Source organism: Lipophrys pholis, assembly GCF_963383615.2.
Source record: "Lipophrys pholis genome assembly, chromosome: 10".
In the NCBI taxonomy this organism is placed as follows: domain Eukaryota; kingdom Metazoa; phylum Chordata; class Actinopteri; order Blenniiformes; family Blenniidae; genus Lipophrys; species Lipophrys pholis.
The window spans coordinates 2,301,386-2,329,060 of record NC_137640.1 but is presented as its reverse complement, the minus strand read 5'-3'; the positions used below and the strand labels follow the sequence as shown (position 1 = coordinate 2,329,060).

Genomic DNA, 27,675 nt, shown 5'->3' with positions numbered 1-27,675 from the left:
ACCACCAACCTTGGGATTGGACGTTGACCCTCTCTACCAGCTCACCTATAATGCCAATTACATCGAAGGGCAGTCAACTGCTATGTTACTGGTCGATTTTGTTATTTAAAAAAAATACCCTGGTCTGAGCGGAGAGAGGTTTTAGTTTCCTAAAGAGTTTGTATGGATGAGATTTTTTCAAAACACTGATACCTGAGGGTGCTTTTCATGAGTTTTGTCGATGGTTTGCTGTTCCTGCCGAACGAATGGTTGAAAAGCGTTTATGGAAAATGAGCACTTGCTTGGATTCTGGTACTGCAGTTTGTGTGTCTTCCATTAGTTGCTTCACATTACTTTATGATAAAACATTTGCAGCTTTCTCTGCCAAACATAGCAAATTACCAACGGTGCCTATTCTTATGTTGATGACATGCTTTAAGCCTTTATTAGAAAACGGACCATAACTGATAACTTGAATATCTTGATGACATTCATAGAATGCTGGAGGAAATAATTAGCCTAAACACAATGATGGGAGTTCCTCTAACGTGTCAGACTTCTGTATTTTTTGTGAGCATTCTAGAATGTGTGAGTGTTGTAGGACTTGTAAACAGTCCGAATGACGTGAGCATTAAAAACTTGGCTGGCAGCCCTTGCTACAGCCAAGAAGATTGACTGGAAACCTCCGTTTAAACAGTTCTGCACATGCGCAGGTTGATCGACAAGATCAGACGCCGCGGTGTCATGACTCCCAGTCCATATTCTCCTGGGGCTTGGTACTTTTATTTTGACAGTCACTGTCATAACAATCCAACTTGGTGGTCTGCCCACTAGAATGTCCGTGTTCTCCCATCAGAGCCTATGGTTCTCTGTGTGCAGGTGTGTGTGCTTTCATTCCAAAGACAAACGGCTCCCACTAGTGGCCCAACATGCTAACTCCATCATTTTCACCATTCCTGCCATTTCCAAGTAGAGGGACATCGTTTTCAAAATGGAGCCGTGTAAACGTCAAACTTTTCTGAAACAAAAACTCTTTGTTTTCACTTGAAACATTGTCGTGTAAACTGACCGCTAGAATATCTTGAAGTATCCTGAAACACAAATCCTGGGATAGAAATGTTTTGTTTGAAAAGTATTCAAACGAGGCATCTGTGAAGAGGCAGCAGCTCATTTCATCAGTTTGTGAAAATGTATTTTTGATCTAATGTTCAGCAGCCAGAGTGCTGAGAGCTTCGAGAGGCTTGGATGTTTCATACCAAAGTAAACCAGAGTCTTTGCTCGTCTCATATACTCGTCATAGATGGCGATGGAGTTAATGGTTAATTCAAATGACACACATTCACATGGCTGTCCGCTGTCTGGTGTTAGTGGAGTTTAAAAGATGGAGAATGGACGGTTGCTCTCACATGACACTTGCCGTCTGGGTTCGGTCACAGGAAGGTCAAAACAGGAAGTCAAAGGGCACGTCTCTGAATTTACACGCATAATTACACCGCATCAACGACATATCGGAGAAGATTTTTCCGCTGTGTGCAAGAAGTTATGGAGTCTTCTGAAACTATTTAAAGGCATTTTCCTATGTCTATAAACGGAACACTGGGAGCATTGTAGGGAATATTCTAATGAAAACACCAACGGAGAAAGTCGTCATCCCAGAGCTACAGACAGTGTCTGTAATGGTGCATTTAAGCTCAATTAATCATTAACAACTGTAGGTTATCTTGCATCTCTCACCACAGAAGTTGAATCCCTCACTGTAACCACCACATGTTCCCCTGACCTTGTTTACTAAGGAAATCACAGGGTTTGTGTGCCAGGCTGTATGGGAAGTATACAACACCTGCAGCTGGTTTGCTAGTCAGACGTCCAACTGTGACGGTCGTCGTCCCACATGAAAGATGACAATTTATATAATTTTTTATTTTTTTTAAAGATTTTTTTCTAAGAAATAAATAATACGATTTTTTGCCCCTGCGAGCTTCCGTAGCTCCATAGCTCCCCCTGTCTTCTCTCACAGAAATGCACACACAGCAACAAGGTGGCTCCCGCTGACGGGAGCGAGACAATTGCTCATGAAAAAGGAATAGTATCGTCAGGTGAACAGGTTTGGGTCTGTGGCGACAGACGTGCGACAAGTGAGTCGCACGTCTGTAACGTTTGTCTGAAGGCCGTTGCTACAACAAGCAGCAGCACAACCAACTTATTCTAACGTCTAAGAGACATCCAGCCTCAATACGTCTTCAGGTTAAGACGTATTGAGATAATTCCTTGTTCATGTTTTTGAAAATGGTGCACCGATTAATGTGAATGTGAACAATTCAGGCTCTTTTCAAACTGCTGATTTTCTTTCTTCTTCTTCTTTTTTTTTTTTTACAAAAGAACAGCTGGGGGGTAAATATGGGTTCGTTTTGTTAAGTTTGATGAAATTAAATCAAAACTTGTTTTGAGACATCGGTGTCTTTTTATTTTCTTTTAAAAGTCGGGGGGGGGGGGGGAGTCATAAATCAAATTTATTGTTAGAAAATCTGATATTTTATTTTTGGCCATGTCGCCCAGCCATAAGTAAAATACACGTAGATTCTAACAACAAGGACTTCAAGCTCCTTTTGCAAAATTGCCTCTCTTAACGAGCCATGGCCGGGTCAACATTCTCCTCCATCTCCAGGGATTTCTGTCCATATACATTAATGTCACAATGGCGAGAGCTCCATTCATTTATCCATCTTCTACCCCACTTATCCTGCTCATGGTCTGAAGTGATCCCAGCAGGATGCACCCTGGGCGGGATGCACCCTGGGCGGGATGCACCCTGGGCGGGATGCACCCTGGGCAGGATGCACCCTGGGCAGGATGCACCCTGGGCAGGATGCACCCTGGGCAGGTCGCCAGGACACACACACACATAGACAGACACACACACACACACTCACATTCACACCTAGAGGCACTTAAGCAGCACCTCAACTGACCTCACATATTTATGTCGTATTGTTGCGCAATCCCGTCGACTCGCGTCGTCGTCGACTCGCGTCGTCGTAGGCTTGCGTTTTCATCGTGTAATCTGCCGCAGGAAACTTCATATCGTGTCCAAAGGTCTATTAGTGTCGCGCAGTGCGGCTAGCGGTGAACTTAAAAGATTGTTAAAGTGGTACAGTCTGCAGGAGCCTTAAGAGGCGAGGCAAAGACTGGCTTTCGAGCGCGAGGTGTTATTGTTGGTTGCTGCACTTGGGAGATGATGGACGTGATGTAGTCACCGTCTATGAATATGTCGACTGTCAGCAGCTCCGCAAGCCGAGCGCCACGGTCAACCACACTCACCAGTGTGAGTGCCGTGAGGTGAAGGACACCACACACACACACACACACACACACACACACACACACACACACACACACACACACACACACACACACACACACACACACACACACACACACACACAAACCTGACTGTGATTATAGCACTTAGGTTAGTGGTTAGATAAATCCAGGTTGTGTGTGTGTGTGTGTCTATAATTGGCGTTGGGTTTCTGTCCATGCATTGATTAATAAATCTACTCAGTTTTCTTTTTATAGTGAAGTTTTGAAGCTGAGAACTGAACAGTTCCAGCTCTCGCCCGGTCGAGGGTGTTTGTAAGAATAGAGCAGGATGCTATTATTCTAATTGAAAGTCTCCATTTCAGGTGAACTGTGTGTTTTTGTCGTTTTTGAGCCACTGCTTCTGGTACATTTGATAAGATCGTGTCTCTGTTTTGGTCTTGAGAATGACTGTGGACGTGTTTAGGTTTTACCCTGCAACCCTTTTTTTTCCCCCACAGTCAGCAGAGACATTTGATATTCCCTGAACGTAGCATCAGTAGCTAGCTCCAGAAAAATTGTAGTTAACTTGAACTGTGCTCAAGCTGAAACTACTCGACTAAACATAAAAACGTGTTGAAATGCACATACTTTACATATCAGGAGTCAGATGAGACTATGCTGTCACAGATCACTCATTTTCAACCTGCCAAACACACCAGACTGCTGCCGCGGGCTGTCAGGTAGTTTAGGTTCATGTCACCATATCGGAAGACAAACGCTGCCGTTCAGCAGGGTCCAGTGTTTGACAGTAGTCTACCGTAGGTAAATGATAACAAACTGATAACAACTGGTTTATAGTGAGAGTGTGTGGCACCTTCAAGAGATGCCATGTGCGCAGGATGCTTCACAGGTGAGTCTGTGTCGGACTGATTGAGGACAAGAGTGAGAGGAGCAGCTTAGTTTAGGCAGAAGTAGCAGTAAATGTTAGTCCTTAGGTACAAAGCTGAGTTTTCCTTCCTGACCTCTGTGAAGTGAAGGGAGTGAACCCGACGCTGAGGTCAGCTTTGGCCCGGCCCACATAGAGGTTAAAGTCTCCCGACCACGGTCTGGAGGCCGAAGCAGAAAAAGTTACCAACGTTTAAAATATCTATGTGATCTGATGGTGCAGTTGCTATTTACTCACACACACTCTTTCTAGCCTCTGTCTTCCAGTGTAGCGGGGTATTTTATTTGATTTCTGGTAGTGATGGTGTTGCTATTACCTATCTATAGGCAAGTAATAACTAAAAAAATATATTTTTTTTAAAGGTAAAGTGCTTATTCAAACCTTCTCAACAACTGAGCCCCTTGTAAATAGCCTTGATGATTTGCCAGACTGGATTTTTGACTGCATTCCTGGTTTTAATCTACAGCCCGGTATGCTAATTTGAAACACTGCTGTCAGGAAGCTACTTCAAGGCATCTAGTTTTTTTGTTTTCGTTTTGTGTATATGTTGTACACAGCCTGATACGCAGCTCTTGAACGCTCTCTGCTGCTGCAAGCTGAGCTGAATGTGTTGTAAAACATCCGTCACTGCTGATCACACCAGCTGTTTAATAAACACAAAGCCTCTGGCTATTTACTGCAGTCACCTCTGATGGTTGTGTAACGGTGGAAGTTGGCTGAAGGTGGAATTATATACTGTAACTGTATAGCTTGTTGCCCCTTTGTGATATGTAATGGGAGGTGGACTGTGAGGCGGTAGACGTCCTTTGTCCTTTAAGAGACAGTGTGGCCATAGAAAAAGAAACACTCAAGGATAAATCCCATTATGTGCATATACTTTATTCTGTGAAACAAACTACAGTTGTGCTGTTTTCTGCAGGGCTTCAGGCCCCGTTTACGTGACATTTCAAGTAAAAACGCAGCATTAAGTTTGCATTTACACAGCAGCGTTTTTAAGTAGCAGAATCGTTGAGGACGATGTAATTAGCATGCCAGGCCACTAGTGGATGCTGTTGGTTGTTTCTTTTTTATCCACCCACACACTTTGAGAAAACAGTTGAAGTTTTGCACTATTTATAGTAAAATTATTTCCAACGTTGGATTTTAACACATTGAGTGTGTTCAGACCAAATGTAATTCAGCAGCTTTCTGTCGTCATGTTATCTTCTCAGATTGGATGGAATTCCAGTGTCTCAGTGTAAACAATGTCACTTTACCCCGAGTGTGGCTAGCTAGCAAAAAAAATGCTAGTTTCCGTTCTATCAAAGCGCAGTGGTGTTGAATGAGAAAAAAGTTAGAAGCGTCCAAAGTTCCGGTGTTTTCCTGAAACTTGCGATAGGTTCCCTGTTGGACGACTGAGTTGGTACTGCAAACAGATTCTATCCTCTATTTGCTTGGGCATGAAGATATAGAGCCTATATCTCTATATTCAATCATTCTTATTCCTTTCTTTTCCCTCCTCTCTGGTCTAACCAGTCCGTCGGCCTGCCTCTGAATCTGCAGAGGAGCGGGACAATGGCAGCTCAGGTTGCTATGAAACCTGACGGGCCTCCTTCCAGACAGGCGTGCCAAGGTGCTCGTCTGCTTTCCCCATTCGGATATTAATCGGAAATACCCCCGAGTCAAACGCTCAGATATTTTACATGAAAGTTAGTGGACTTGGATCACCTTGGCAGTTTGTTTGCAAATCCGTTAAAGTCCACACATATTCTTGCGTGAAATTGGCTCGATGCCATAAAGTCTCTGGTATGTTGGAGGAGCGCATGTGTCGTTTGTTCTGCTCATGCACTTTCCAATCAGAGCAAGAGGACACCGTTGTGACTCCCTTCAGTGCAGGCCTGCACATGTTATTTTTGTACTTGAAGCCAATAAGTTAATTCAACCATGTAAACAAACAAGGCCTGCGCTGCTACACACTTCCCTGTTTTAATATAGAGGGAAGACATGATGTCAGGTAGTTTGTTTGTTTGTTTGTTTGTTTTCCATGCAGAAAGATGGTTTGCCACCATCTACAACCCACAGGAATTCCACTCGCTTTCTTTGTCTTATCCTTGGGACACTGGATGAAACAGTTTGTCAGCTCTTTCTATGTGTACCCTGCCCTGTAGACACAACAAGGCCTTAAAGGTGCGCTGGTTTTTATAGCAGATTACCTTGCTGGTTAGGTTTTAGGCGTCTGTACATTGGAATCAAAATAGATCTTTTGTGTTTGTAAAAATATTACAATTACTAAAATTTGGAAATGTCTTTCACGAGCTTATGATTGACTTGAGTGCAGTTTTAAGATGTTGTCTGACATGCATACAAACGTAATGAGGAATATTAAGAGAAGAAAGATGTGAAATTCCACTGTGATTTATGTTCACAGAAACTTTTAGTTCTGTTAATATGACCAAAGTGAAAGAGACGGCATGTTTGCATGACTTCCTATGGAAACAGAGGGTTCATTGTGGCAAAAGGAGGTCAGATGATTGTGACCAGATCACTTATGTTTATTATCAACACACTCGCTCTCCGCCAATCATGTGTCATCATTTCCTCATCCACCATGAAGCCTGTGATGTGTTTGCAGTGTTTAATATGGAGGTAGCTGGAGAAGAAGAGAAGAACCTTCTCTTATGCAACCGTTTTGTCTGTTTTACATCTGAATCCAACAAGTGTGGTGTAACTAAAAGAGAACCAGTAGGAACTGGAGACTCTGGCTGAGATAATGTGCTTAGGCTTGTGGTTGTTTAGTGGAGTCCCACTGCGTCAGGCTCAGATTAATGTTTGACTGACCCATCTCGAGTCGGGAGACAAATGCCTCCTGATTGGTCTTGTCCGTGTTCAGTCGACGATTACCGCCCAGCTTCAGGAAACTGCTCCGAAGCGATTTGATTTGTGAAGGAAAAAGACGCTTTCTCCCGTTTGTATTTTTAAAATCTTAAGCCACCTTCGCATGACAATGTTTCAAATGAACTGTGTGGGTGTGGACGTGGCAAACGTCATCTGAAGGCCACGGTTTAGACGAAACTTCCAAGAGTTTTGGTCTGTGTTCTGAACAAGGTGGCTTGAGGGGATTGGTGCTCAATCAGAAAGGAGCCTACTTCAGATTATAACTCCCAACAGCCGGTTGAGTATTTTCCAGAGAGAAAGAGAGAGCAATGCCGTCATTCTAAAACGTCATGTAACACGGGGCTTCTGGACGCCAGCGCACAACGAGTCCGGTCGTGCCGCCCATCATCGATGCTGCAGCGGTTTCACCTCTGGTGGTTTTCACAGGTGTTGATGGGATTAGAAATATCCTATGCTGTTGTTTTCCACCTCCAGAGTTTTTTTGCAGAAGAGTGTGTGCTCAAAGCCGTATCTCACAAAAGCAAGTTGCCCGTTTCCACCAACATCTGTGGATTCAACCGACTGGAGGGAAAAACAATCGCTAAGTTTTTCCACAACTTGCTTGATGTCTGTTCCCTTTTAATCCTCTCTGTGGCAAACGGAGTCGTTTGACAAAAGGTACAGTCTTTAATTCCTCTGCAGTGTTTCTAGTCCAGCGTGGTTTCTGGTCCAGCGTGGTCTCAGCCAGCGCAGCAGCAGCTGGGAGGAGCAGGTCGTCACATATCCTCAACTGTTTGTGGGCTTTCGCCACGAGCAAACACGCCACATAAGAGGCTCTGGATGATGTCGTGGAGGCTTTGCTCAACGTGTCTTGAAATGACCTGAATTCAGAAAGTTTCCTCTTAGAAAATAACTCGGGGTGGTTTACTGACGTGATGTGCACGTGGTGTTGCCATTTTCTCGCCACAGAAAAAACACGATGCCTCGGGTGGGTTCCAACTTATGGACGTAAATCCCATTCAAACATGTTTTTATGAATGCCGCTGAAATTTTACCAGCTTGTTTGGAACTCGTGCCTCTGTGGCGTCGGCAGTATCGCTAATATACTTTGGCCACGGCTCAATTTTATCACTTTATCACAACAGCGACTCCATGTGGCGTGTGCCAGGTTGGGTCAAACCATCCTGGTGGGGGACACTCTGGCTTTTTTGGATCATATCATTGAATAACCTACTGAATAAAAAAATGGCCTAGAGGTTAGAAAGGTGGACTTGAGGTCAGAAGTTCGCAGGTTCAAATCCCACAGTGGCCAGATGACCCCCAATGGGTCCCCGATAAAAGACCCCATCAGCTCCCCGGAACACCGTGATGCGGGAAAAATAAATTCCCAGGGGATTAATAGAGCATGATTAGTTTAGTTTTAGTTTTAGGACCCGTCCACATCAGAAAGCAGTTTCATATAGACACATAGTTTTTTGACGATCATCCACATAGTGCAGCTTTGTCCTATGTCTGCATGAAAAGTGCTATATAAACAAAGTTTGATTTGATTAATAAGCCGATAAGTTGGATTTCTCCAGTATGAGGCGGAACATGAGTATTCTCAGTGTCTCTTCTGCATTTTGGTGTATTTGGTAAGCCACAGTGACCCCTAAAGGCCTGCCATATGTACTACATTACATTGAGCCGTGTTCATAGTGACGTGTGAATGGAATTTTTTTTCCCCATTCACCACAGCCAAAAGATCATTTTGGCTGGTGTGGTCCTCCGTTTAAAAATGTCTCCAAAAACAAAAATCTACACTGACGAAGTAGAAATGATTACATCTGGAACTGGAAAATACCTGTTCTTATACACCGGGGGGGACTTGTATACATTTCTTCTCCATGAGACATTTGTTTGTCAGATCTGATTTATAGTCCAGAAAATATGGTATCCAAATATGCTGAAACGGTGATTTGTGAGGAGCTCGATTAAATCCTCCGAGTGAGTGGGGTCCAGATAAACAATGTCAAACCAGCCTGACTGTAGCTCGCACTGCTCGCCAAACCATTGAGTTGATGTGGTTTAAACAAATCATTTCACGTTGCTTCGTCGCCTCACAGAAACCTGGTGGGTCTGGTGCAGACAAAACCAAAACAAGTGTGATTCGAGCCTGAAACATGGACTCGTAGATGACCCAGTCCAATCTGAGCCTAATCCAGCACATTCACTCCCTGAATCATGCTAATCTTATGAAATCATCTATAATTTAAGAAATTATGTGATTCATAGTAACAAGCCAGATTGTTGTGTCTGGTAGTTTTTGTGTCTGCAGGGCAAAGAAAGACGAACAGTAAATGACACTGCGCTGCTAATCAAACAGTGATGGTGGCGTTTGTGTGTTTTCAGGGTGTAGATAAAACTGTGTAAATGTAAACTGAAGTAATTTGATTACCCACACAGCCTTGAACATGTTGGGTTGGGTGCTGATTAGCACCATTAGATGCTTTAATGCAGGTAATTTTCACCATGGCATGAGGTATTTAAAATCAGTGCAAAGGTATTGTTTTTGTAATGTCAACATGCACAGTGTATATTCTTAAGAGCATCAATTAAAAACTCTTCTGATGCACATGTGATGAACAAGGCAGGGAAATTAAATGACCCAGTTGGTATAAACTAGTGGCAAAATAAAGGGCACTTAATTTTCTTGAGTGTTTGTATTTATCTGACATCATACTATTGCAATACAACATGATTCCACTCCCAAGGTGGAACTTTTTGAAAACTGAAGCGCTGATACTGCACATGAGCACCACAGCCAAACTAAATAGCTCTGCACAATGAACAATGTTTCCTCCGTGGTGTCATGACTCCGTAGTCTCCTGGGACTTGGTGCTTTTATTTTGTCAGTCACCGTAATAACAATCTAACTTGCTCGTCTGTTCAGTAGAAAGTCTGCTTTCGCCTATTGTTAATGTTTATATTGTATTGACCTCTGCTGCATGTGTGTGTGTGTGCTTTCATTACAAAAGCAACCAACAGCGCCAACTTGTGGCATGGCATACTAACTACATCATTTTCAGCGGTTCCCGTGTAAAAGCACTCATTTTCAAAACATCGCAGTGTAAATAGACTGAACGATGAAAGATGTTTTCACTTGAAACGCTGTCGTGTAAACGGGGCCTTAGACAATTGAATCTCAACACTGCCTCCCGTTGAGTCCTGGAGGTACTACAGCCCTTTTTCCTTTTCCATGAGCTCTGTGGAGTCCAATTAAATGGCTGCGTGTGTGTCTAACATGAAAGTAAAGTACTTTTAAAGCATTAAAAACTAGTTTGTGTTTGCCACTACACTTACTACTGGGACAAATTTTGATGATTTGGATTTGCAGGATGTAGAATTTGGTCTCAGATGTGTAGCTGCTAAAGAATGAAAAGAAGAAAAAAATTAGGTTAACTGTCTGACTTTTTTTTTGTGTTGGTTTAATAAAGTGAAAACAAAGTGGGAGTGCAGGTGGAGGCCTGCTGAGTATGTACACAGCTGAAGAATTCATCAAACCCTCGAACACAGGATTAGGCCGATAGGATAGTAGGGCTCTCTGTGGAGTACTCTCCGGGGAGTCATTGTTGGAAAATAAACCTCTCATAGACGGAACGGAGCCGGCTGTGTCTGCAGCCTGCAGCTCAGCCTGTGACTGAGGTCAACAATATTTCACTGCGTTAGTCTGGTTTGCCCCTAGAAGGCAATTCTCAAAAGTTCTCAATACAAATACCTTGTACCAACCAATCCAAGAGCTCTCGGCAAGAAAAAAACCTAAAGTGTTGGGAACCAGGGTGCACTGTCCCTACTGTACCTCCTCAAGCTTTGGTCGCAGCTTCATGTCCGACCAGCTCTTCAAAACCACCCAGAAACGTGAACTTAAACTAAAATGTTCCCTGAACAACAGGTCGGCCACTACATGTACTTTGAAATACTTCAAAATATCTAGAAATTGTAATGTAAAAGTTTTCTAATGTGTGAGGGTTCCAAAATGTTATGAGTGTGTGAAAGTTCAAAACGATGCCAGAGCTTTAGAATGAGGGTTCTAGAATGTGTGTGGGTTCTAAATCTTGTGATGGAGTCAGGAATTGTCCGGGTGGCAGATTGTCTGAGGATTCGAAATTATGTGAGCGGGTCTTGAATATGTGGCAGTTCTACAAAACCTTATAGTTCCCAGTAGACGTGCCGTGCGCCAGTGCAAGCCTCGGGCTGCGTCTTCTGAGAACATGCGAGCGCAGGTTCAAACATTCTGTAAAATACGGTAATTACACGAGCCTTTGTTGGCATGGAAGTAGTTCTGCAAACGCCGAAAGCGCAAAATTGCACATATCTAGATTATCTGTGGCGTCTTGACAGACAGTGTTCAGAATAAAGCCCCGCCCACACGAGCCAAAACGATCTTTTTTCTCCCCGTTCAAAAAAATAAAGATTCCGTCCACACGTCACTATGAACATGTATGTAGTACCTATGCGAGGCCTTTTGGGGCGCTGTAACAAACAAAAACAAAACAAACAAACAAAAAACGTCTTTGGGCTTTCAAAACGCCTCGTGTGGATGATCGGTACGTTTACGTGAACCGGCGTTCTCGTGTGGACGGCCCCTAAAATGACGGCGAGAAGAGACTATTGTCTCTCTGCCCTTTCTCACCCACTTGTATTGGGAACTTTACCGTAAATTGTGTTTGTAGAATTTGTCTGCGTTCTGGAGTGTCTGGTGAAGGATGGAGGCTGCAGCAGCGCCTGATAGCGTCTGTTAGCTCCTGATAGCTCCTGTTAGCAGCTGCTCCTCCTCTTTGTCCTCCTCACAGAGGAAAAAGAGCCCGAAGATGCCGTCATTTCCCCAGTGAGCCAGTCTGTGCTCGGCTTGCCACAAACTACAGGATGAGCTCATACTCCTATTACTTATTCATAGACGCCGTCACCCAGGCTGACGCAGCCACGGGCAGACAAAAAAAAAAGGATCTGGAGAGGATCTGGAGAGGCTCTGGCAGCGGCCAGGCTGGCAGGAGAAGGGCCAGGAGGCGTTTGGAAATGTTTACAAGACGGGGGGAGACAAAGGGTAATAACCCGCTTCAGTTCCACAAACTAAAGGGGAATGTTTCCTTTGTGGCATCCTCCTGATCGGCCTGGTGCTTTTTCTCATTTGGCAGCATCTTTTGGATGAAGTCTTTGTGTTTTGGCAACTAAATATGCTTGAAAACTGCCAGCGTGGGACTTTCTTCTTCTTTTTTTTTTTTTTTTCTCACTGAAGAAATCTGGCAGTAGATTTTATAGTTTAATCCTGCGACATGCAGGGCTCCTTCTTTCCTCTTGTGTGTTGTAATTGATTAATGCATCAGTTATTCTTTAACTTTCAAACCGAAACAGATTGTGGGCGATAATTAATAGCTGAAGTCTTTTCAATTGCGGTATCAGACTACCAGTTTACATGGACGTATGATAAAGTGATCAGATTGATGTGCAGGTTTCTGTCCATGAAGACTATCCTCCTATTTAGGCACTGAATTCATCCTGTAAAGGTTTGCATGATGGCATTTGGCCGTTGGTGATGTGATCACATGGTTCCACCTCCAGGCTTAAGTGTTGAAGATTCATTTCTTTGCTCGGTAGCTTCTGATGCTCCTTTTGAAACTGAAACGCCAAAGATGAGACAATCGTCTGTAATCTCAGAATTCTTAAGTTTGGGGTGGGAAACAAAAATAAGACTATATTAAAAAAAGACGTCTCGATGTCCTGCATGTTTAAATACAAAAACACAACAATTTTCCATTATGAAAGCCTGCACCTTTTAAACACTTCCTCTTTCAGTCTGGACCAATCAATGAGCCGGGCTTCTTCTTTACCTCCTCTCTTGACAGTGTTTGTTTCAGGTGACAGCGCCCCCAAACAGCAGCTGGTGTCATTGCGTGACACGTCTTGACACTTGTTTTGTCCTGTTTGATTATTTTTTTTCAGGACCAGTTTGATAATCTGGACAAACACACCCAGTGGGGGATCGACTTTCTCGACCGCTACGCAAAGTTTGTGAAGGAAAGGCTGGACATCGAGCAAAACTACGCCAAGCAGTTACGGTACGCACACACACACACACACACACACACACACACACACACACACACACACACACACACACACACACACACACACACACACACACACACACACACACACACACACACAGAGTGTCGTTTCCATGACTACCTGGCATGACGACATGAGTAAGTTCTAGGGCGCCACACGCCCTCGATGTCTCTCTGACCTGCTGGTTCGTCTCCCAGAGCGCTGAAATGACTCTTGGTACTCCGTTTGAAACTGGTGGAGTTCAGGCAGTGAGACTGTGGACGATTTTATAAAAGTATTCAAACTATCTTGGAAAAGTTTTAGATGGGGTTTTTTTTTTTAATATCAAAATTCTTTTGGGAAAAGTATTAAGTATGTTCACATTAACACGTGTAAAGAGTGGGGGGAAAGTCAAAAATAATGATGATGATGATGGTTATGATGATGGTCTCTCTTTTGTCGATCCATGTTATGACCAAGTCGAATGGAATCCTACAGTAGGAATAAATCACTGAACCTCTGCTTCTCTGTCTTTCGTCTTTCAGGAACCTGGTTAAGAAATATTGTCCGAAACGATCCAAAGACGAAGAACCGAGGTGAGAAACACTTTTTAAAAAATAATTCTTAGTCACGCCGTTGACCTGCAGCCTGTACAAGAGGATACACTGGATACTCTGAAGTAGTACTGCAGGTTAGATGTGGCTGCTCGTATGACTGGAGTACACCAGGGAACGGTCCTGGGACGCTTCATTATGTGGCACATTTCAAAACACTGGTCGCCACCAGAAATCCCTGGTTTCCTTGTTAAAACATGATTCTTGATGTTGGACCTCAGTTGAAACTGAAAATCTTGAGTTTGAAAGCTGCGGAGTTCAAACCAAAATCGCCCAACAGGGGGCGCCACCCCAACGAAACAACGAAATCCTGCGTAAAATCAGACGTCCATAAGCAGTAAGCAACCCTAAATACTCAGAATTAACTTTTTTTTTTCTACATGAATTGATTTTCGACTTTTTCTGAAGCGCGTGATGTTTTTGTTTTGTTTTGTTTTTTAAGGCCAAATCGCCCAGCCCTAAGTGGCTCTTAATACTCTTCCGTACATATACACCTGGTTCAGAGCTACTATGAGCATTCCAGCCCTGTAGGGGGCAGTGTAACTAGAAGCATGAAGCTGTGGTAGCCAATCAGAATCCTGCAGAGAAGAAAAAAAACACGTCACAAATTGTGACGTCAATCTCCGCTGGAGTTTTCAGGAATCATCGGTCATGGTGACTCGTACCTGCGTTTATGTGTAAATGCAAGAAACGCAGAGAAATATCTTGTTTTTGTTTTTAAAAAACCCGGGTACGTGTAAACGTGGCCTCAGTTATAGAGACGCTCACTCAGACGCCAGTCTCCATGTTGGCGTCTCACCCCGACGTCCCCGTCCTCTCGGTGCGACTGAAGTTCGGCTCCGTCCTCGTTGACGCTGCGTCTGTGGTGCAGGTTCCCGTCATGTCTGTCCTTCAGGTTCACATCATGTCTGTCCTTCAGGTTCACATCATGTCTGTCCTTCAGGTTCACATCATGTCTGTCCTTCTACTCCATCCTGAACGAGCTGAACGACTACGCCGGGCAGAGGGAGGTGGTGGCCGAGGAGATGGCCCACAAGGTCTATGGGGAGCTGATGAGGTACGGCCAGGACCTGAAAGCTGAGCGGAAACACGTGAGTGAAACGCCAACGCGCCGTTTATGCTCTATGATTCCCGTCATGGAGCGGAGGTTTACATTTCCTCGTTCGTCCCCGATCTTTCTTGGGAGGATGAATAAGCAGGATGTGACGTTAAACGATCCACCGTCTGTTGATGGCATGAATATATCGTTAGTCTGTGTATGTCAGCACCCTCTTTTTTTATGTGTTTAATACTACTGTGGTAATTTTAACTACCATAATCCTATTATAGTAATTTAAGTATTTAATCCTATGATGGTAATTTTACTATTTTAGTCCTAAAGTAATTCTAACTCTATTTCAATCCTACTATGGTAATGTAACTTTTAATTCTACTACGGTAATTCTGACTAATTTAGTCCTACTAAGGTAATTTGTGCTCTATTTTAGTACTACTATAGTAATTTTAACTATTTTAATCCTACTATGGTAATTTAACTATTATAATTCTACCATGGTAATTTTAACTCTATTTTAGTCCTACTATAGTAATTTTAACTATTTTGATCCTATGTTAATTTAAAATATTTTAGTCCTACTATGGTAATTTTAACTATTAGAATCATACAATGATATTTTAACTATTTTAGTCCTAATATATAAATTTTAACTCTATTTCAGTCCCGTGTCTATGGTCATTTTAACTAGTATGTACAGTCAGCTATAACTATTTTACACTTAGTTTTTTAATTTTAGTTTAAGATGATTTAAAAAAAAATAAATCACATTCAAACACAAAACTAAACTAAATCAAGAAAAATAACCCAAATCAATTATTTTAAAAGTCTAGAAAGAAAAGAAAATATATCAAATATATTGGGCTCTTATTTCTTATTTCTTTAGAAAAATCATTGAGTTTCATGAATAAAGCAAGAGCTGAGTCTTTTCCAGTTTTGAAGCTGCAATTTAGAAATATTTTATTTTACTTTTAGCTTTGAGTCCATTTTTAAAGATTTCATTGATTTTCCCACTTTTGGCTTCTTATGCATCGTGGTTGTTTCAGCCTCTTTAGTTATTGATCTGTTTATAGCTGCTGTGTGTTTCGCTGAGCATTTAATCTGGACTCCTCCATTTAAAATGTTATTCTCCTAATCTCTATATTCTATGGCTTCGTACGCTGGTGGTCCCGAGTAAACATTAAAAATAGTAAAAAAAAAAAAAAAAAAAAGTAAAAAATTAAATTGACTTGTGGAAGCATAGACATGATGATAAAGACCTTGAACCAACATTTCAACAGTGGAGAACAAAGTCAATCTTTTACAATGAACAGAGATTAAATCACAATTAATACAATTTTTATTTTATTTTTTAAATCCTTGAAAAGTGTGAGTCCAGCTGGGATGGTTTAATGTAATAATAACAACCGACTCCGGTAATAATTTACAGATTTTTACTGCTTCAGGTTTTGCTGATTTGAACTCTAGTAAATATGTTACATCAGATTATTGTGTGTGTGCATCTGTGGTACAAAGTTCAATCAATTCATGTTTGTGTTCATATTTACATATGTTTTGTGCGTGCTTGTGTGTGTGTGTGTGTGTGTGTGTGTGTGTGTGTGTGTGTGTGTGTGTGTGTGTGTGTGTGTGTGTGTGTGTGTGTGTGTGTGTGTGTGTGTGTGTGTGTGTGTGTGTGTGTGTGTGTGTGTGTGTGTGTGTGTGTGTGTGTGTGTGTGTGTGTGTGTGTGTGTGTGTGTGTGTGTGTGTGTGTGTGTGTGTGTGTGTGTGTGTGTAGCATCTACAGGAGGGCAGGAAGGCCCAGCAGTATTTGGACCAGTGCTGGAAACAGATGGACAATGTAAGTGTTCAGTGTGAATGTTACCCGGTGGCGTCACGCAGCTGCGTTCAGCTCTTCTTCTGTTTGCATGAGGACGCAAAGAAATTCTGACTCAAGGGTCGCTGAAGGAGACGTAGCAGCCCCCCCCCCCCCCCCCAACCTAACCCTCCCCACATTCAGCTGCTTGAATGTGTTTTTGTTTGTTTTCAGTTTTTTCTTTTCAGAAGTGGCAGCTGTCTGTGAGATTATGTCCAATTTCATGAAAATGTAAAAAAAAACAAAAAAAAAAAAACGCACTTGGTTTATGGGTTTGAAGAGCTTCCAGTGTGGTTCTGTGTTGCATAACGCTGCAGTTTGCATTCCATGCCACTAGTGGGTGCTGTTGTTTATGATACAACTAACATTAAAAACTCGAACCAGGAGCCTCCGATCGAGTCCCTTGTGTAAATGAAATCCATCGAAGTGCTTTGAAAGTTTTCTAATTTCTCTTGAAAACTTTGGCGCCTTTTCCATTTTCACTTGTCGTGAATTCAGAAACGCGGTGGACTCCGGCTGTCGTGCTCCTCTCAGAAGAGTTGTGTTTATGTCGCTCTATGAGTCGCTCTATGTAACCGCTGTCCGACCTTTAACCCCGCCTCCCTCTCCGTGACGTCACCGAACAACAACAACAACACGGCGGACTACCTGCTGCAGGTGGCGCTGCTGATGCTCGTCACACGGCGGATCTGTCCATTTCCGGTGTATTTCTGTGGCGGCGTTAAAGCGCCACCTATAAGCAATAAGATGTATTTATTGTTTTTCAGTAGTTTTCACAGCGTCGTGTGGTCGGGAAAAGCCGTCATCTGTAATCTTACCCGTTTTGATGGCGTTTAGTTTTTTCCTCTCACTCTTAGATGTTTGTCATGTTTTCAGCTGGTTCACCCATTTTAAAGTTTCTTAGTTCATCGCTGCATTGGAGGACTCATTTTATCCGGATCTCAAACCCGCCACGCTGCAGTGAGCCGCTCGCGGAGACGCTCCGGTCTATCCGGTGGCGTGAGTGTGTGAGAGAGAGTGTGTGGTCTGCAGGACTCTTTACAGTCACCACCTTGTGACTGGACTGTAATGTCTCAGCTATTCACTGTGTTTCCTCCACTAATGTGACCCAGATGGGCTGGCAGGAAGTAAACTATCTCTCTCTCCGAGTGTGTGATTCATCTCTCGGTCATTCACATGTTTTTCTTTTTTGTTTCATTCAATGGAGACCGGAAGTGAAGATGGAAGCTTCACGCTGGGGAGTGTTTCAAAAGCTTTTGATGTGCCGTTTTGCTTTCCAGAGTAAAAGGAAGTTTGAGAGAGAGTGCAGAGAAGCAGAGAAGTCCCAGTCGACCTATGAGCGGTTAGATAACGACATCAACGCCACCAAATCAGAGGTGGAGAAGGTGGGTAGCTGCTGTAAATCGCCTCAGTGTTTTACAAGCTTCTGCTTTCTTGGTGGTTTATCACATGTAGAAATAACTCCTGCAGCTTTCGTCTGTAGTGAGACGACGGCGAAGGGCGAACGACGCAGAGTCGAGTGTTTCTATTGCCTTTTTCTTCCTTTAACTCGACACCACTCACAACCTTCATACCAGTTTAAGTTAGTAGTGACTAATTGGTGCTTATGAAATCATCCCGTAGCTTCTGTTTTCCACCACAGGGGCTGAAAAATGACACCAAGTGGAAAAAGCTGGAAGGACAATAAGATGATAGACGATCAGCCAGTAAAACTGTGTTTTATCAAGATTCAGTTCACATTAAGCAGGTTTCACACCGTCCGCTCTGGGTGCTTTAACTGCTCTGGATAAAGCTGGATTGTAAGAAAAAGCACCAGCTCCTCCGGCTCCCCTTCCTCCAGAGAAGTCGCTCCAAATCCCCCGTTATGACAGTCTAGAAAGACCAGGTCCCACTCTGCCTGCCTGCCTGCCTGTCTGTCTGCCGTCACCAGCACACCTGAGCTGGTCTGAAGCGTGAGAGAGCTCTAGAAGGGGTGTGTGTGTGTGTGTGTGTGTGTGTGTGTGTGTGTGTGTGTGTGTGTGTGTGTGTGTGTGTGTGTGTGTGTGTGTGTGTGTGTGTGTGTGTGTGTGTGTGTGTGTGTGTGTGTGTGTGTGTGTGTGTGTGTGTGTGTGTGTGTGTGTGTGTGTGTGTGTGTGTGTGTGTGTGTGTGTGTGTGTGTGTGTGTGTGTGTGTGTGTGTGTGTGTGTGTGTGTGTGTGTGTGAGCTCAAGAAGGTGCGATAGAGTTCCAGCTTTTTTTGTTCTTCTTGTTCTTTCATCTTCATTTAAGGGCAGTGTGCATCCGTGAGTGTTGCTTTAGCGCCATCTGCTGGTTGCATCGCTCTGTTATTTCCCACCGTAACAACATCACTTGTAAAAACGTTAATTTGAAGCTTAATTTCATTATTGGTTGCTACTAAGTCATTTTGATCATTTTTAAAAGTCTTAAAATTCTCGATTTTCTTTCACCTTCTCACCGATCAATAACTACCAACACACTTCCTCTCGGGTTGTCGGTCCGCCGCCATATTTGTCGGTATTATCTCCTGTAGCAGGTGGTGGGATCACGTATGTAGTTTTGTGCTTCTAAGATCTGAACGGTTGAGTTTCTTTCACACGTTGAAGCCCTTGTGCTGTTTGAAAGCTGCTGTACAAACAAAGCTTGATTATTGATCGATCGATGCCCCCGAGGGCTGCTTCAGTGGCGTGCCTGTTGAGGTTTGCTCTGACGTGTGGATGTCGTGTTTCAGGCCAAAGGTCAGTTCTACCTGCGCACTCACATGGCCGACGAGAGTAAGAACGAGTACGCGGCTCAGCTGCAGAACTTCAACGCCGAGCAGTGGAAACATTTCAACAACGCCATACCGCACATCTTCAAGGTGAAGCTCCAAACCTTATAAAAACTGTTTTACCAGCAAACAACTAGAAAGGATTCATGGTGGTGATGAACAAAATGAAATCTTCTTATTTATGTGTCCTTTTTTTATATTTATGTGAGAGGAGTCAAAAACATCAGATTGTTCTTCTTTCTGCACCGTTTGATTCAAAGGTAGACATGTTGATGATGGTGATGTTTAGTACTTGATTTTATTTCCCACAAACTGTTAAGAAATTATAGTTTTAATCCAGTTTTCTTAATGGAAGCTGGTTTGAAAAAAGTGAGGCGGTCCCATGATCAGGTTTTACCATATTATCCAGACTAGAAGTCGCATCGTTCAGACGTTTCTCCTCAGTCCGATGGTAGTGGAGGTGTTTCCGTGGCACAGGTACTGTGGCAGCATTTTGTTGTCATGCGCTGACATCTAGTGGCCACAGATGGTATGTATTTGGTTATAGTTGGACCTACCAGTGGGTTTGTCAACACAAGTTGCCCGTTCAGCCAAACAAAAAGAGAGTGCGACTTATAGTCTCGACAGTACGGTAAGCAAAGTTTATAACCTGCTGAAGAAACAAACCCAAACTGAGTGAACTTCACTGAAGGGAAAAAAAACACAAAAACAGATAAATGGATGCATTTCAGCTTTTCAGGATAGTTTACAAATCAGTCAACCTGCAAAATGACTGAAGTGTGACACACGGTCTGGAACATCCGGTACCAATCGAAGGACTTTCATGTCTTCTTCATCTCCTCTCCCACAGAATTTGCAGGACATGGACAAGCGTCGGACTGTGAAGCTCGGAGAGACGTATCGGAGCTTTGCCGAGGCGGAGCGGAGGGTCATCCCCATCATCTCCAAATGTCTGGAAGGGATGGTGTCTGCAGCCAAGTCTGTAGACGACCGGAAGGTGGGTAGGAGGCAGGAGGGAGGAGGACGAGCTCCACGGTGAGGAGAACTGACTCTGCCTCGTCCTCCCAGGACTCGGCCATCGTCATTGAGTCGTTCAAGTCCGGCTTCGACCCGCCGACCGACTTCCCCTTCGAGGACTTCAGCCAGAACCTGAACCGGACGGGTTCAGACGGAACCATCAGCAACACGCCCAAAGGAGAGCGGGACAGAGACGGCGCCCCGGCGCCGCGGTCCGACCCCAAACACCTGACCAGCAGAACCAAGAACAAGCTGTGGCTGTTTGGGAAGAAACCAAAGGTACGTCCTCCTCAGCTGGACGACTTCATCACCCACACTCCTTTCAACTTCAACCACACGGCGTCAAACGGCCCAGTTCACTCACAACCTGGTCTGCAGCACCGCATTATGTAATAACAATGCAATATGGAATAATGTAATAAATGTTCAACTTAATATGTAATAACGTTGCAATATGTAATAAAATTCTTGAACGCATTGTGATAAACTTTGCCGCATTTTGTAATAACTTGTTACATATTGCAACAGTTATTACAAAATGATCTCCTTTTTTTAAAGATAATTTAAAAATTCAGTTTATTATGTAATAAATCATCAAAATTGATCCCTTAATGACATCATACCATCAGAATAACATTAAGCTTTCCAGCTTAATTAGGATTTTTAAAAAAAACAAAAAAAAACTAGTAGGATCTTTTATTGATCAGGTCTAAATCAAAAGTAACTGTAATCATAACGGAGAATGTTTTTCACAAGTTAGAAATTAAAGCTTCACTGATTATTACTCACACAAAAATGATGGGTGCACTGAAATCTTGCAAGACATAAACACATGTAATCTGCATTATTATTGTTGTTGTTGTTGTTGTTATGTAATTATATGTGATACAAAGCATAAAAACGCAAACATGTATTACATTGTTTCATATTTAACTATTGCAGCTCTGCACACCTGCATTTTGTAATAACTGTTGTAATGTGTAACATGTTATTACAAAATGCGGCACAGTTTATCACAGAATGCGTTCAAGAATTGTATTACAAAATGTGGCAGACTATTACAGAATGTGGTGTTATTACATAATGAGTTGAAAATGTATTGCATTGTTACATATTACACTGTTATTACATAATGCTGCCCGACAGCGTCTCAAAACATTTTCTGTCTCTCCACTGGAAAGTGTTTATTTCAACATTCAGTGGACATAAGAATAATCGTTTAGGTTTCTTATCTCTATTTCACGCGAACAGAATTCGATCCGGGTCCATTAATGGATCGTTTCTTTTGCACTAATTGTGAAAATGATTCTATTCTTTACATCTTGTCCAATAAATAAACCTTCAAACGGCGAGACCCCGGAGACGACTTCACGTCATATCAACATAACTTGTGAAGGAGAGTTTTTCCTGTTCTAACGTCTTTTCAGTTTAAACTTGATATTAAAACTTTGTCGGAAACGTCACATACACAAGTTATTTTCCTACTGAGCCGATGCACAGCGCCATCCGGAGGGGGAGAGCAGCCACTGACGTCGCTCCGCTTGGGAATGTGAAGTCGAATTGAATTCAGATTTTTTGCGGGGCGGGCCTGAAAACCAAACTTTGAGTTGAAAATTCAGTTTGGATGATTTGTTATCAAATTTTATATACTAGTTATACAACGCAGCCATAACTTTGAATTGAAAAATCCTTCCGTCTTGTACATTTTAATTTTCATATTTGACGTTTCAAAATGAGTTTTTTTTATCACCTGTTTGCTCGGGCATCTTTTTTGAAAATTAAATCTTAAAAGTCCTCTTCTTTTTTTTTTAATTTGAATTAAGTTGACGATTTTTAATCTTTTAAAGAATCTCAAAATGAAAAGGCGTTCCTGTTAACACGTTCACCTGGCACCACCGATCCAAAACAGAGTGTCGTCCTGACTTCTGACTCTGTCCCCTCTCTACCAGTCCCCCGCCTGCTCCCCTCCGCCCCCTCCTCCTTCCTCCTCCTCCTCCTCCTCCTCGCGGTTCGGCTCCGACCTCGTGAGCCACTATTTGTCTGAGATAAAGACGTCAGTTCCCAGAATCCCACACAATCTGAGAGGCCTGAGAAGAGGGGTGAGACCGCAGCGTGTTAGAGTGACTTTGATATGGCTTAAAAATCACTTCTTTAGTAATTACTTTAATATATTTTCAACAGGATGTCTACAGGTTCTGCATCAGAGTGTAAATATCTGGACTTACTGAACACGTTTACCTGAGATTTTAGACACACACAGAGTCCTTCATTGGATTTCCCTTTGAGGAGTTTGCAGACATCCTGTCCTCTGATGTTTTAATCTTCCTTTTCTCCCCGAGTTCTTTTGCTCTCAATGTCTTTTTTTCTATTCTTCTCTCCATGGCTTTCTCTCCATCCTCTCATGTTATGAAACAGAGTTTTGCTCCAATCACAGGACGGACGATCGGCCGCGGTGATGGACGGTGTGTTGTGGAGGGGTGTGGACTTTTATTTTGAAGTTTGCAGTGCTTTTCGGGTGTGTGTGTGTGTGTTTGTGACTCTAACAAGCCTTTTCACGTTTCCTTAACAATCTGATAACTGGGACTAATTCAGATAATTGCAGTATTCTTTCTGATAGTACTCTGATAGTAAACATTTTCATGTACTTCAGAAACACATGCAGTAAACTGAAAAAGACAACTGTATTCTAGCACAAGAGTATGTTGTGTACTTTTGCTATGTGAAAGTACTTCAATAAGCTGGTTTCACAGAAAAATATATATTTTATGACCATAATGTGTGAATAAGTAGAAAATCAGCATGAAACTCACATGGAAACTACTTAGACTGGATGTAAATAGTTTTCACTTATATCGTGTTTTTCCAGTTATATTTTAGTTGTTTGTCGTCGTTATTTACATCAGAAACTTAATTTTCCATTCAGAAGTGATGGTAATTATCGGTCAAGCGGCCAGGAAGTGTGATCAGTGTGGATACTGACGACTAACCAGCATCCCTTGTTCTTTTTTTTTTTTTTTTTTTTTAACAATAACATTTACGGCTCAGTGGTCCATGAAGATGGTAAGTGAATGTGTGTGTGTGTGTCTAGATTAGTCGTCCCGAGCCCTGCACTGTGAACCTTCACCACCTAGGTCTTCCTCCTGACGCACCACACAGAACCAGTAGTGCTAGAAGAGCCGCCTCCTTCCCCCCCCTTTTTTCTCAGTAGCTTTCCTTCCTGAAACCGTAGACGTGGATCTGTTAGGTTCTCGTGTTGCCCTGCAAGTATGTGAATGTGACCGACAGTGTTAAATCTACTCTCACATTCCTGATAAACCAGCACAGGACAGTTAATGACGGCAGGACAGAGCTGGAGCTTCAGCTTTTTTTCCCCTCTATTTTAATTTTTATTGTTTCCCCTCATATAAAGTCCTAACATGGAAACATAAAATACATTGAAACACAATTATTAATTTCATAAGGTACAGAAATTGGGTAAGAAAAAGTAAAAATACAAACAAAATTGCCAGGAATGGTAATGATGTTAGGTAAGATTGGTCATAGTGATAACAGTAATAAAAATAATTGAACAAAACAATAGATTAAAAAATAAAGTGAAACCAAAAAATTGCATTATACTAACAGAGATAAGATAAATGATCTGTTGGGAAATATTTTTTCTTTTAATTAACCCGCCCTGGTCCTCCCAGCCAGGGGTGTTGCCCTGTAAATCTTATTTTGCATCATTCACGTCCGATACAGTCGAGACGTTAAGTTACACTCCTCGGTCTGTTGGGAACGGCTCACAGATTTCCAATTTCCCCTTTATTTTATAAGTACGTCTCTCATAAGCTGCAGTTTCTGATCGGGCGGTGAAGCATCCAGAGTCGGTCGGGTTGCAGTCGAGACTGGCCCTCTCAGCTGGGAGCTTCTGGAAATCCTGGAGAGTGTGAGGATCCACCATGTAGGAAAGTCTGAGGATGTCGAAGTTCTCGTCTCTATTAAAAGCCTGGGCTCAGTGAGCGATCTAGACCGAGGCTCCGCCCACACCGCACCGCACAGAGTTTTTGCTGGGATCCGATTTTTTATTTATTTATTTTTGCTTGACTGTTGACGTTACATTTTAAATGTGACCTCTAACAGACTGCGGTGTGAACCTGATCGGACCCGACGGTCTCGGGGCCCCAGAGCGCAGAAGGCGCTGTTGGCAGGAGTAAATGTGGACGCCACGCCAGATGTGACTCGCTGTGTTCAGCCCAAACAACGTAAAACCCACACGCCTCAATAAAAACCAGCCCAGCTCTGTGTTGTGAGGTGAGGGCGAAGGCCTACTGCAGAGGCTTCAGGAGGACAGAAACACAGGACAGGACAGGACAGAAACACAGGACAGGATAGAAACACAGGGCAGGACAGGACAGAAACACAGGGCAGGACAGGACAGAAACACAGGGCAGGACAGGACAGGACAGGACAGGACAGGACACACAAAAACGAACCCTTCCAGGGAAAATCTCCCCGTGTGGTCGGGAAACTCTGAGAACGACAGAGAGAAAAGAGTTCATCTTGGCTCGTGTCGGCGGAGCCTATGTGGGAGTTCTGGACTCTGTGAAAGCAGTACTCAACTGAACAACCGTAGTACTGATGTGTATTACTGCACTATTCAGAAAACTTGCTCTTCGACTCTTCAGGGAAACTGTTGCTGGAGGCCATTTTCAAAAGGGCCTTTAATCAGAGAAAGTATTTTAAACAGGCGTGCGACAGCTCAGAAACGTTCTGAAGAACCATCAAACATCTCAGGATGGAAATCTTACAAACTGCACAAGACGATACGAACTACAACTTTTCTTTTTGAAGTTCTGTTCCAGGGGAAGGTACTTCACGCCTTGTGGTTGTCTGCCTCTATAAGCGACAGGGTAACAAATATTTTATCATCGAAGTCTTTTTTTTTTTTTTTTGCACGGCGAGTTTGAGTTAAGTGGTGGAACTGATCTTTTAACACTTCGGGCAGATGGAGGAGTCTCTTTGTGTGAAGAATTAATCTACCGACTCATCGTTTTGTTCCTCACGTCTTTTCGCCAGGCGCCGTCTCTGGAAGACTTCAGCCACTTGCCTCCTGAGCAGAGGAGGAAGAGGCTGCTGCACAGGATCGACGAGCTCAACAAGGAGCTCCAGAAGGAGATGGATCAGAGGTAAACCGGGAAAAACCGGCTTTGTCGAACCTCAAATCGCAAGCGGGTATTATTGTCTTTCCTACCGTCAGGTGGTTTGTCTTTGTCCGTCCCGTCAGAGACGCCCTGAACAAGATGAAGGACGTGTACGAGAAGAACCCCCAGATGGGAGACCCCAACAGCCTCCAACCCAAAATATCGGAGACCATCTGCAATATGGAGAAGCTGCGCTCGGAAATTCATAAAAACGAGGTAAACAAGTAGACTTGGGGGGGGAGGGGCAACAAATTCCAGATCATGAAGACACTTTCCCACAGACGCTGAACCCTTTCTGATTTTCTGCTGCACATTTTATAATTCTCACTCCTTTTAGAGTCATTATTCTATTAAGTGGAGCTTTCTGTTGTCACACAGTGACACCTCATGGCCACAGATGGTATGCGCTGGGATGTTTTAAAGGAGTCGTCGCCCAATATTCTCACATATCCAGTCTCCCTTAAATTGTCTGTAATTCAATTCTTAAAAATGTATTAAGGAAAAAAAGAATAAATCATTCTTAACCTTTTTCATCCCACAACCTCCTCTCAGAGAGAACATGAGAGATTCTGACTGGTGCGGATGTTTGGCTGCTGATCGGACCTGTCAGTCATAGCGATAGCATAGCGATAGCATAGCAGTACTTTGTTCACGCGAAGAATTTAAATTAGAATCTTCCTGTGTAGACGACAATCAAACCCTCCCGTTTTGGGTTGGCGCCCCCTTGTGGGCGATTCTGGTTTGAACAAAGAACCCAAACACAAATAAAAAAAAAGTCCAGATTTTCAGTTTCAACTGAGGTCCAACACCAAGAAATCCGTTTAACAAGGAAGCGTGGGATTTCTGGTGACGACCGTATCTTTCATATTGAGTCAAACAACTTAAAGAAAGTGACTTATAGTCCAGAAGACCTGGTAGAGTCTCTTAACTCGCTCAGCTGAACAGAAGGGCTGCTGCTGCTGCTGGCGGAGCCGCTCTAGCCTTACTGTTGCCATGGTGACCTCGTTGACACTGAGCCGCTTGTGATGTCCTTTGGCAGACGTGGCTGTCCGAGGTGGAGGGGAAGCAGAGCTCCAGAGGGGACAGAAGACACAGCGCCGACAACCACCATCACGCTCCGCAGGGCAGGGAGAGGTAAACAGCCTCAAAACCACGTCAACAACAACAACAACAACAACAACAACACTCAACGACTCGCTTTTACTGCAGATTCATCTGGTCTATGTCCACACGCACAAAAAAACTCTCACTAGAATGTAGTGTGATTTCACTTTTTAAGTTATAAATTGATATATGATATTTTAGGTTTGGAAAGGTTTTAATACAAAGATTTACAATTTATGTGTAAATATCCTGTCATATCTCATGAAAAGTGGCATAAAAGTGACCACACATTTATTTATTTTGATGATTCCTGTTAAAAAGTTCTCTGACTGAGCTCTAATCACTCCTCAAACATTTACTGTATTGAATATGTCCTACAATACTATGATATTCACAGTACTAACACAATAGATATGACTAAATATTAGTGACGGCCAAATGAAGCTTCATGAACCGCCGTCTGTATTTTCTGGAGCCACTAGATGGCGCTGTCTGTTCATCAAATGTTTGAAAGCACACTTCATTGCCAGTCTTTCAGCCTCTGTCTTCAAACCAAGAGCGCCCTCTGGTGGAGTCAGAAAATAAAGACGGGTTCATGAAGCTTCAATTGGCTGTTGATCCTTAATCTCATGTCTAAAATTAGAATCGCAGCAGTTTTTCAAGTCTTTTTTAAGATAAATGTCTCAGTCAAATTAAACTCTGATGTTAATGCTTTTAAGTACAACAAATTTAAAGCTTTTATTAATTAACATTAATTACCACAATGTTTTCCCCATTGTTCTAGTATTTCTTTAACTTTACCATTGTTGGTTTTAGAAGAACTCGATGAAGCGTTGGAAAACAATAAAATAAATAAATAAATAAAATAAATACAATCAGATTTTTATCAGAAAACATTTTTACAAATTTAAAAAAAAAAAAAG

At 42.8% G+C, this 27,675-nt stretch overlaps 1 protein-coding gene across 3 annotated transcripts in view; it reads left to right on the top strand.

Moving 5' to 3' along the window:
- The window catches only part of fnbp1l (formin binding protein 1-like), a 47,896-nt gene that overhangs the window by 14,984 nt on the left and 5,237 nt on the right, over positions 1-27,675 (top strand). For 2 of the 3 annotated variants that reach the window (XM_080473520.1, XM_080473519.1), the window contains exons 2-12: positions 13,058-13,173; positions 13,708-13,758; positions 14,720-14,867; positions 16,605-16,667; positions 17,963-18,067; positions 19,410-19,538; positions 20,299-20,445; positions 20,517-20,744; positions 25,524-25,633; positions 25,732-25,864; positions 26,688-26,782. In XM_080473520.1, coding sequence (XP_080329646.1) covers positions 13,058-13,173; positions 13,708-13,758; positions 14,720-14,867; positions 16,605-16,667; positions 17,963-18,067; positions 19,410-19,538; positions 20,299-20,445; positions 20,517-20,744; positions 25,524-25,633; positions 25,732-25,864; positions 26,688-26,782 — 1,325 coding nt within the window. Of the gene's footprint in view, positions 1-13,057; positions 13,174-13,707; positions 13,759-14,719; positions 14,868-16,604; positions 16,668-17,962; positions 18,068-19,409; positions 19,539-20,298; positions 20,446-20,516; positions 20,745-22,414; positions 22,565-25,523; positions 25,634-25,731; positions 25,865-26,687; positions 26,783-27,675 lie in introns of all 3 variants that reach the window. The other variant, XM_080473518.1, reaches the window with a different exon arrangement.